Here is a 12,078-nt window from a genome sequence, read left to right as displayed (position 1 = left end):
CAGAGATAGTACTACACAATGGGAACTGTTTGACCCAGGTCACAGCAAAAGAGCTTTCTAGCAAGTGGGAAGAAGATATAAAAGGGGTTCAATGACATCATGATGATACCTCATTCTCCCTACAACAACACACCTGGAAACACTTGAGGGACAAGGACTGAACTGTGGAAAGTGATGGTCTCAGCCTAGAGGGATTTTTAGCCTGTGTATGAAAACTTGGGAAAGCCAAGGCAGCTTGTGCCTTAAGAATCTGCCAGCCTGTTTATCACTCAGGGTGAGAATTTGCTATCTATCTAGTGCGTTAAGCTCAGTTTGTGGTTTTGTTTATTTACTAAGGTAATCTGCTTTGATCTGTTTGCTATCACTTATAATCACTTAAAATCTATCCTTTGTGGTTAATAAACTTGTTTTTGTTTTGTCTAAAACCAGTGCGTTTGTAAATTATAATTTAGAGCAGAAAGCTAATGCATATCTCTTTCCACATTTAGGGAGGGGGTGAATTTTACGAGCTTACGCTGTTTAGTTCCCTGTGCAGCGTGAGATGGTACAGTTTTGGGTGGGGGGTGCATGCCTTAGCAACTGGGAGGTGCCTTAGCTGAGCCTTCCCTTGCAGAGCTGATCTCATCATCTGTGTGTAAAGCTGCAGCTGGGTGTGTCCCTATCTGTGTATATGCTGGTGAAAGAGCAAGCTTGGAGAGCATGGCAAATTATCACAGCACCAAAGTGTGAAAAGGAGCCCAGGCTGGTGGGTCAGGTGAGGTCAGTGGTACCCCAGTTCCAAGTGGCATCCCAGGGGGAACCCGTCACAGTGACATCTTGCTGTACAGTCAAAAATGAAATAAAAATAGTAAAAATCTAAGATCACAGCCACTCACATATAATACACAGGCATCAAAACTACAAACCACCCCCATATAATCAGTTCTCAAGTAGTCAGATGCAAGAGGAAAACAGAAGAAAGAGCAAATGTGGGGGGGTGAGAGGGGAGGGCAAGGTGCACCCAAACTGTCAAAGGCAGACCAACTGAAATTTATGGGTTTGCAGTGTCCCAACAAGTAGAATGTGAAAATCTCAATGACTGTTTTCTAGGTGGTGAATTCTATCAGTGAGGATCATTGTCCAAAAGAGACCTTTCTCTTTGATCTTGATTAGACCTAGGGCCTTAAAAAAGACCATAACAGTCCACCAGGGACATAAAGCAACTGGTGACTGCTCAAGTAATTAGGGTACATCTACACTGCAACTCCCCCACCCGCTCACAACAGCAACTCTCAGAGCCTGGGCTCATGGGGCTTGTGCTGGTGGGATAAAAATAGCAGTGTAGATGCTCTGGCTGGAATCTGGGCTCTGAGACCCTTCCCCTCTTGCCAGGTCTCAGAACCTGGGCTCCACCCCAAGCCCGAAAGTCTACATTGCTGTTTTTAGCCAGCGTGAGCCCCTCAATCCTAAACCAGTTGACCTGGGCTCTGAGACTCACTGCCACAGGATTGTTTTTGCTGTGTAGACATTTCCAGAGAGCCTAGATTGCTAAGAGTTTTACATATTAATACCAAGGTCTTGAATTATATCTTTTGGCATATTGCCAATTACTAACCCTGTTTTGTCTTGTATTATACAACTGGGCATTCTCCATGAGGGCACCTTGACTTCGGAATTTAGTTCCCTCCCTTTATCCAAAATAGCCTACATTTGTATGTTGCTTTTGGGGATGACTGAAGTATGTGTGATTATGGTGCTTTAGGGTACAGGGTTTTCTGAGGGAGTTTTGGGGGTCTTTGTTGGGTCTGATTATGTTTTGTGGGCTCTGAGATGAGATAATTGTGGTTATCAATGATTGGTTGTTTTGTTGGTGATGGTGCAGAATGAGTGGAAAGGAAATGAACTCTGATCTGCTGTTGCTGTGTTTGGTTTTTATGAGGTGTAGTTCTGTTATTGGTTAGGGTGCCTAGAAGAGCCCTTGGATATACTCTCGGCCTCCTGTATCATGAAAGGGCCCAAATGGCCATTACTTAATCATCTGCAGCTTTACTCTTTGTACTAACATTAAAATAATCACATGCTGCTCTCAATGTCTCATATGAGATACAGCCGGAGAGCATTGCTGCATGGTTTTCTTCCAGGTAAACAAGATACATGGGTGAGTACAATTCATAATTCTTAGGGCTGCAAGGGTTCTACTCGCACAACTAATCCAACTCCTTGTTCTCATTCCTTAACTCTAACTTTCCTTGATTATTGTAGATCTAGTTCCCTTAATTTTACTATAACACAGAGTTTTGAGATTTAATTATCTTTGTTTTCCAATGAATTATATAACTTGTATGGTAGCTTTCCAAGGAAATAACACTGCTGTTAACTCACAAGTGTTGTTCAAATAGTAGAACTTTCCCCATTCATAGTCTAATTAAAATGAAGCTTGTAAGTATAATTCAGTTTAAAGTATGGTTATGAGGATTAAAGAATTTAGTAAAAATGGCATTTTATTACTGCACACACAGTAAAATTTACATCTGCTATTAGCAAAAACATGTTTTACTCTTGCCAGCACTGCACAGCTAACTTAGCTGGGGAAGACTATATTATAATCTATTTCACCCATGCATCATCAGCAAAATTACTGGCTATATTCTGAATCTAGAATCCTTTATTTTTGGTGATGAATGATATACTGAATGAAGCTGAAGGAACACATCTGGATTATAAAATATCATGCTGAGTGCACAGTTAGCAAACTCTTGATTTGTAAGCTGAACAGATTTCACATGAAAGTCATTGTTGGATAATAGGGAATAAAGATGTAAATGTATGTGGAATCACTCTTGTGTAATATAATAGTAATTATAGTAATATAATAAAATGATAGCAGCACTTTATATTTACAATTCAGCATAGTGCATCTTTCATTCCGGATGATCCCAAGATGCTTCACAAATTGTATTATACAACAATAACTTTCCCTGCCACTGAAATTCGGACAACTCTAAGATACAATATCAATGAGGAGTCCGGTGGCATCTTAAAGACTAACAAATTTATTTGGGCAGAAGCTTTCATTGGTAAAAAACCCACCTCTTCAATTGTTTTTGTGGATACAGACTAACCTGGCTATCCCTCTGATACTTGAGATACAATATAACACTCTGCATAAGAAAAATCCTATACAACAATTTTTAGGAGGAGGTGGAGGTAATATGTGTACAAACTAAGAATGTCGATTAATCACAGTTAACTCAAGTGATTAACTCAAAAAAATTAATTGCGATTTAAAAAATTAATGGCGATTAATTGCACTGTTAAACAATAGAATGCCAATTGAAATTTATTAAATATTTTTGGGTGGTTTTCTACATTTTCAAATATATCAATTTCAATTACAACACAAAATACAAAGTGTACAATGCTCACTTTATATTATTTTTGGTTACAGATATTTGCTCTGTAAAAATGATAAAAGAAATAGTATTTTTAATTCACCTCATACAAGTACTGTAGTACAATCTCTTTATTATGAAAGTTGAACTTACAAATGGAGAATTGTGTACAAAAAAACCCCCTGCATTCAAAAATAAAACAATATAAAACTTTAGAGCCTACAAGTCCACTCAATCCTACTTCTTGTTCAGCCAATCGCTAAGAGAAACAAGTTTGTTTACATTTACAAGAGATAATGCTTCCCACTTCTTAATTACAATGTCACCTGAAAGTGAGAATAGGCATTCACATGGAACTGTTGTAGCTGGTGTCGCAAGATATTTACGTGCCAGATGTGCTAAAGGTTCATATGCCTCTTCATGCTTCGGCCATCGTTCCAGAGGACATGCTTCCATGCTGATGACGCTCGTTAAAAAAACAATGCGTTAATTAAATTTGTAACTGAACTCCTTGGGGGAGAATTGTATGTCTCCTGCTCTGTTTTACCCGCATTCTGCCATATATTTCATGTTATAGCAGCCTCAGATGATGACCCAGCACATGTTGTTGTTCATTTTAAGAACACTTTCACTAAAGATTTGACAAAATGCAAAGAAGATACCAATGTGAGATTTCTAAAGATAGTTACAGCACTCAACCCAAGGTTTAAGAATCTGAAGTGCCTTCCAAAATCTGAGAGGGTTGAATTGTGGAGCATGCTTTCAGATGTCTTAAAAGAGCAACACTCTGATGCGGAAACTACAGAACCTGAACCACCAAAAAAGAAAATCAACCTTCTGCTGGTGGCATCTGACTCAGATGATGAAAATGAACATGTGTCAGTCCACTCTGTTTGGATAGTTATTGAGCAGAACCCATCATCAGCATGGACGCATGTCCTCTGGAATGGTGGTTGAAGCATCAAGGGACATATGAATCTTTAGCGCATCTAGCATGTAAATATCTTGCGACACCAGCTAGAACAGTGCCATGCAAACGCCTGTTCTCACTTTCAGGTGACATTGGGTATGTCTACACTACGAAATTAGGTTGAATTTATAGAAGTCGGTTTTGTAGAAAGCGTTTTTATACAGTTGAGTGTGTGTGTCCCCACACAAATGCTCTAAGTTCATGTAGTCGGCGGACTGTGTCCACAGTACCGAGGCAACTGTCGACTTCCGGAGCTTTGCACTGTGGGTAGCTATCCCACAGATCCCACAGTCTACACCGCCCATTTGAATTCTGGGTAGAAGTCCCAGTGCCTGATGGGGCTAAAACATTGTCGGGGTGGTTCTGGGTACATATCGTCAGGCCCCCGTTCCCTCCCTCCCTCCGTAAAAGCAAGGGCAGGCAATCGTTTTGTGCCTTTTTTCTTGAGTTACCTGTGCAGACACCATACCACGGCAAGCATGGAGGCCGCTCATCTAACCGTCACCGTATGTCTCCTGGGTGCTGGTGGACATGGTACTGCATTGCTACACAGCAGCAGTTTATTGTCTTTTGGCAGCAGACAGTGCAGTATGACTGGTAGCCGTCGTCGACATAGTCCTGAGTGCTCTTTTAACCGGGCGCCTGGGCAAACATGGGAGTGATTCAGCCAGGTCATTTCCCTTATTTCATCTCATGGTGATTGAGTCCTACCGGCAGTGCACTGTCTTTTAATCTGAAGCTAGCAGAAGACGATGGCCAGTAGTCATACTGCACCGTCTTCTGCTGAGCACCCAGGAGGTGACGATGGCTAGCGGTCGTACTGCACAGTCTGCTGCCAGCAAGATGTATAAAGATAGATGAAGTGGCTCAAAACAAGAAATAGACCAGATTTGTTTTGTATTCATTTTCTCCTCCCTCCCTCCGTCTGTGAAATCAATGGCCTGCTAAACCCAGTTTTGAGTTCTATCCTTGAGGTGGCCATTCAGTTTCTCACAAACCAACTCCCTTTGTTGATTTGAATTCCCTGTAAGCCAGCCCTATAAGCCATGTCGTCAGTTGCCCCTCCCTCCGTCAGGGCAACAGCAGACAATCGTTCCGCGCCTTTTTTCTGTGCAGGTGCCATACCACGGCAAGCATGGAGCCCGCACAGATCACTTTGGCAATTAGGAGTACATTAAACACCACATGCATTATCCAGCAGTATATGCAACACCAGAACCTGGCAAAGCGAAACCAGGCGAGTAGGCGACGTCAGCGCGGTTACGAGAGTGATGAAGACATGGACACAGACTTCTCTCAAAGCACTTGCCCTTTGCTCATGGTGCTAATAGGGCAGGCTCATGCGGTGGAAAGCTGATTCTGGGCCCGGGAAACAAGCACAGACTGGTGGGACCGCAAACTGTTGCAGGTCTGGGACGATTCCCAGTGGCTGCGAAACTTTCGCATGCATAAGAGCACTTTCATGGAACTTTGTGACTTGCTTTCCCCTGCCCTGAGGCGCAAGAATACCAAGATGAGAGCAACCCTCACAGTTGAGAAGCAAGTGACAGTAGCCCTGTGGAAGCTTGCAATGCCAGACAGCTACCGGTCAGTTGGGAATCAATTTGGAGTGGGCAAATCTACTGTGGGGGCTGCTGTGATGCAAGTAGCCAACGCAATCAAAGATCTGCTGATATCAAGGAAATGTGGGAAATGTGCAGGTCATGGTGGATGGCTTTGCCGCAATGGGATTCCCTAACTGTGGTGGGGCCATAGATGGAAGCCATATCCCTATCTTGGCACCGGAGCACCAAGCCAGCGAGTACATAAACGGCCAGGGGTACTTTTCAATAGTGCTGCAAGCACTATTGGATCACAAGGGACTTTTCACCAACATCAACATGGGATGACCGGGAAAGGTACATGATGCTCGCATCTTCAGGAACTCTGGTCTGTTTCAAAAGCTGCAGGAAGGGACTTTCTTCCCAGACCAGAAAATAACCCTTTGGGGATGTTGAAATGCCTATAGTTATCCTTGGGGACCCAGCCTACCCCTTAATGCCATGGCTCATGAAGCCATACATAGGCAGCCTGGAGAGTAGTCAGGAGCTGTTCAACTACAGGCTGAGCAAGTGCAGAATGGTGGTAGAATGTGCATTTGGACGTTTAAAAGCGCGCTGGCGCAGTTTACTGACTCGGTTAGACCTCAGCGAAACCAATATTCCCACTGTTATTACTGCTTGCTGTGCACTCCACAATATCTGTGAGAGTAAGGAGGAGACATTTATGGCTGGGTGGGAGGTTGAGGCAAATCACCTGGCTGCTCGTTACGCACAGCCAGACACCAGGGCGGTTAGAAGAGCGCAGGAGGGTGCGGTGCGCATCAGAGAAGCTTTGAAACCCAGTTTCATGACGGGCCAGGTGACAGTGTGAAAGTTCTGTTTGTTTCTCCTTGATGAAACCCCCCACCCCTTGGTTCACTCTACTTCCTTGTAAGCTAACCACCCATCCCACCTCCCTTCGATCACCGCTTGCAGAGGCAATAAAATCATTATTGCTTCACATTCATGCATTCTTTATTAATTCATCACACAAATAGGGGGATAATTACCAAGGTAGCCCAGGAGGGGTGGTGGAAGAGGGAAGGACAAGGCCACACAGCACTTTAAAAGTTTAAAACTTATTGAATACCAGCCTTCTGTTACTTGGGCAATCCTCTGGGTTGGGGTGGCTGGAGGCCCCCACGCCGTGTTCTTGGGCGTCTGGGTGAGGAGGCTATGGAACTTGGGGAGGAGGGCGGTTGGTTACATGGGGGCTGTAGCAGCGGTCTGTGCTCCAGCTGCCTTTCCTGCAGCTCAACCATATGCTGGAGCATATTAGTTTGATCCTCCAGCAGCCTCAGCATTGAATCCTGCCTCCTCTCATCACGCTGCTGCCACCTTTCAGCTTCAGCCCTCTCTTCAGCCTGCCACTTACTCTCTTCAGCCCGCCAGCTCTCCTCCCGGTCATTTTGTACTTTCCTGCACTCTGACATTGTCTGCCTCCATGCATTCGTCTGTGCTCTGTCTGTGTGGGAGGACAGCATGAGCTCAGAGAACATTTCATTGCGAGTGCGTTTTTTTTGCCTTCTAATCTTCCCTAGCCTCTTGGAAGGAGAAGATCCTGTGATCCTTGAAACACATGCAGCTGGTGGAGAAAAAAAAAGGAACAGTGGTATTTGAAAAGACAAATTTTATAGAACAGTGGGTACACACTTTCACGGTAAACCTTGCTGTTAACATTACATACATAGCACATGTGTGTTCATTACAAAGTCACATTTTGCCTCCCCCCACTGTGTGGCTAACAGCGGGGAACATTTCTGTTCAGCCATACGCAAACAGCCCAGCAGGAATGGGCACCTCTTAATGTCCCCTTAAGAAAAGCACCCTATTTAAACCAGGTGACCATGAATGATTTCACTCTCCTGAGGATAATACAGAGAGATAAAGAACGGATGTTGTTTGAATGCCAGCAAACATATACTGCAATGCTTTGTTGTACAATGATTCCCGAGTACGTGCTACTGGCCTGGAATGGTAAAGTGTCCTAGCATGGTGGATGGAATAAGGCTGCCCTCCCCAGAAACCTTTTGCAAAGGCTTTGGGAGTACATCCAGGAGAGCTGCGAATGCCAGGGCAAATTAATCATTAAACATGCTTGCTTTTAAACCATGTATATTATTTTAAAAGGTACACTCACCAGAGGTTCCTTCTCCGCCTGGCGGGTCCGGGCGGCAGCCTTGGGTGGGTTCGGGGGGTACTGGCTCCAGGTTCAGGGTGAGAAACAGTTCCTGGCTGTCGGGAAAACCGGTTTCTCTGCTTGTTTGCTGTGAGCTATCTACAACCTCATCATCATCGTCTTCCTCATCCCCAAAACCTGCTTCCATGTTGTCTCCATCTCCATTGAAGGAGTCAACAACACGGCTGGGGTAGTGGTGGCTGAACCCCCTAAAATGGCATGCAGCTCATCATAGAAGTGGCATGTTTGGGGCTCTGATCCGGAGCGGCCGTTCACCTCTCTGGTTTTCTAGTAGGTTTGCCTCAGCTCCTAAAGTTTCATGCGGCACTGCTTCAGGTCCCTGTTATGGCCTCTGTCCTTCATGCCCTGGGAGATTTTGACAAATGTTTTGGCATTTCGAAAACTGGAATGGAGTTCTGATAGCACGGATTCCTCTCCCCATACAGTGATCAGATCCCGTACCTCCCGTTCGGTCCATGCTGGAGCTCTTTTGCGATTCTGGGACTCCATCATGGTCACCTCTGCTGATGAGCTCTGCATGGTCACCTGCAGCTTGCCACACTGGCCAAACAGGAAATTGAAATTCAAAAGTTCGCGGGCCTTTTCCTGTCTACCTGGTCAGTGCATCTGAGTTGAGAGTGCTGTCCAGAGCGGTCACAATGGAGCACTCTGGGATAGCTCCCGGAGGCCAATACCATCTAATTGCGTCCACAGTACCCCAAATTTGACCCAGCAAAACCGATTTCAGCGCTAATCCCCTTGTCGGGGGTGGAGTAAGGAAATCGATTTTAAGAGCCCTTTAAGTTGAAAAAAAGGGCTTCGTCATGGAGATGGGTGCAGGGTTACATCGATTTAACGCTGCTAAATTCGATCTCAACACCTAGTATAGACCAGGGCATTGTAAACAAGAAGCAGGCAGCATTATCTTCTGCAACTGTAAACAAACTTGTTTGTCTAAAGTACGACTGATTGGATTTGTAGGCTCTAAAGTTTAACATTATTTTATTTTTGACTGCAGGGTTTTTTTGCACATAATTCTGCATTTGTAAGTTCAATTTTCATGATAAAGAAATTGCACTACAGCACTTGTATTATGTGAATTGAAAAATGCTATTTTTTTACAGTGCAAATATTTATAAAAAAATGAATATACAGTGAATACTGTACACTGTATTCTGTGTTGTAATTGAAATCAATACATTTGAAAATGTAGAAAAATTGAAAAGTATTTAAATAAATGGTAATCTGTTATTGTTTAACAGCGCAATTAATCACAATTAATTTTTTTAATCATGCGATTAATCACGATTAATTTTTTAAATTGCTTGACAGCCCTAGTAAAAACAATATTGAGAAAATCAAATATAGTGAAACTACTAGCTAAGCTCAATATAGGACAATACTCATATCCATTCATTAAATACTTACCTTTTCTATGCGGGACTGATTTATCAATGTTTGATAAAAACTGAATACAAATTCCTAAAAAAGAACTGTCTCCTGGTACTCAAAATAAATATATAAATAATCCCCACAAATAAACAAACAAAAAGCCAAGTTAATGCAGAAATACCAGATACAAAATTTAAAAAAATATTTTTCAATATTTCATTTGTTGGTACAAAGTACAGAAACACCTAGATATAATGTATCAATTTCAGTATGGTGATTTTTGCCCACCTGGCAAAAACAGTGGTATTAGTGGAGAACATCATATGTCCACTATTCTTTTTTTTCCCCTCCTTCATTTCATGTCCTGTTTGAAGACCAATACCAAGAGGTTTACTCTCAAACTTTCAGGTGCTAGTATCAACCAAACCAGTATCCTCCCCCAGTTGTGGAGGTATAAAAATGTTAGCGACTCAGGGTGGGGATTTGGAAGCAGAGGTGAAAACAGTGGATTTAGCTCTAACACTGAGTCCATTGCGGAGGAGATGGATTGTTCATTTTGCGGTGGAACTAGACTTCCCCTCTTTTTTAACATTAACTTTTGTTGAACCTCCCCCAAATTGTATGTTGTCTGGCAAGTTATCTTAGTAATTAGAGATGGGTAAAATCTGAACTTCCTCGAAGTTCTTGGGCTGCGGGATTCAGGATCTTGGTTTGGTCTCATTCCCTATGATAAATACAGTATATAAATAACTTGTGGCATCAGCAGATAACTTTAATACTATGTAGTGCCCCTTGTTTCTACAGAGATTATCATGCAGTTATCTTGACAGACTGACGTGTATTTCACAGTAGTTATCTAAATAATTTGTCTTACTATCATAGCAAGTACAAACTGTAACACTTGTGATTCATCTGCAAAACATACCACATGCCAATTGTTTTACTAGAAGTGTTCTAGGAGGGGAATCCATGAGAGGAAAGGTTAACAGCATAATTAAAAAGCCAGAGATTACAACAGCAGTTGTAACAGTGGGTAACTGACTCCACAGAGCCACAGTTTTCAGATACCTGTGTATTCTCTTTCAGAGATGCTTACATACACTTTTTAAAAAGTTCTTCTTTGTGAGAAACTTGGGCAAATGCCTCCTTTTGGGACTAAGCCTCAGTAAACAGATTTAGTACAAGGGGTCCCATGTCAGTGGTGAGAATAGAATACTTTTCCACAGATAAAATGGCTACTCTGTAGCCATTAGTACACGCTCAGTCCTTCATGTCCAAGTTCATACCAATATTGTTAAATGGCTGTTGAACCTGCATTATCAAGGAATTTCCTCAGCCTCCCCCAACATTTTGTTGCCACCTTAATTTCTTATTCACCCACATTTTGAAGTATTTACTGATCCTACTTATTTCAACTGATATTCACTTTCTTGAGCTTTGTTAAAAACTTATTTAATTAAGCTCACCTAACACTGGCTTTGAAGTTCCTACTGAAGGACATAACGGCTACCACAAACATTTTTATGATAAGCTGATAATGAAATAACCTCTCAACTAATATTATTAAGCTGTCTGAAAAAATGTTCATAACAAAAAGAATTAAAATAGCATATTAATTCATACTATTTCAACCCAAGTAAACAAGCAATCTTTCATACAACTAGTTGCCTCTACTTAAGTTGTAACAGATATGTACAGTAGATGAATTAAGATATATGTAATTAATTAAATGTCATGAAAAGTAAGGAAATGAAATTCAGTATAGGTGAGGAGCCTATGCCCAGATAAGGTTTTATATTTCTGCACTGCTACCTAAATTTTCTCTATTAGAGATTATGAAGCAAAAATGTAATTCAGTCATAAGAACTCTCACAGTACAACATTCTACAATCCATACCTCTTTATATCCTTTTAAAAATTCCAGTTTGTTATTGCAAAGCAGTACTTACTATGAGACCTCACAGCCTTACAAGCATCTATGTCCCATAAGACTCAACATCTGTCTTGCTTGTGATGAGTGAATGAAGTGCACTTTAATAACAATCAATATTTTTACCTGCTGACTACTATGTCCACGGACATCCTCTTTGAAATTCATTTTTCTCTGCAGGTCCCTTACAACTGCAGCTTTATTGTCATGAATATAATCATCTGTTGCTAATTGCAGGGGCTTTAGATTTTTCTTCATTGGTCCATGGGTTGCTCTAGAAAACAGATCTGTTACTAAAATGCTGATAATGATAAATAGTAGTCAATCGCTTTTGTAATGTCATTCATTATACTCTAAATATGCAAAGAAATCAGCAGACTGCTTTATCTATTAAACAGAGAAAAAAACTTATTATCTTACTGTGTGCATTTAACTCTCATTAATGCCAGTAGGAATTAAGAATGCACATCTAGAAAAGAATACGCATTATATACTACATCTTGGTTCCAGATCCTTCCTTTCTGGAATGATGTCATCAGAATAACACCAAGCTGTTCAAGAAATGTGTGTACATCTAGGCGTAGGTACACAGAGACATAGATGTAACATACCAAAAAAGTTAATGGTGTTTACCTTATCAGGGTAACCATGTAGTG

At 41.8% G+C, this 12,078-nt stretch overlaps 1 protein-coding gene across 1 annotated transcript in view; it reads right to left on the bottom strand.

Moving 5' to 3' along the window:
- Positions 1 to 12,078, bottom strand: part of MYPN (myopalladin) — a 114,867-nt gene that overhangs the window by 31,032 nt on the left and 71,757 nt on the right. The window contains exon 12 of the mRNA XM_043519324.1: positions 11,549 to 11,696. Within this exon, the coding sequence (XP_043375259.1) occupies positions 11,549 to 11,696 (148 nt within the window). The remainder of the gene's footprint in view (positions 1 to 11,548; positions 11,697 to 12,078) is intronic.

This window comes from Dermochelys coriacea, chromosome 7 (genome assembly GCF_009764565.3).
Source record: "Dermochelys coriacea isolate rDerCor1 chromosome 7, rDerCor1.pri.v4, whole genome shotgun sequence".
Lineage (NCBI taxonomy): Eukaryota > Metazoa > Chordata > Testudines > Dermochelyidae > Dermochelys > Dermochelys coriacea.
Note: the sequence above shows the minus strand (reverse complement) of the source record. Positions and strands in the feature narration are given on the sequence as shown.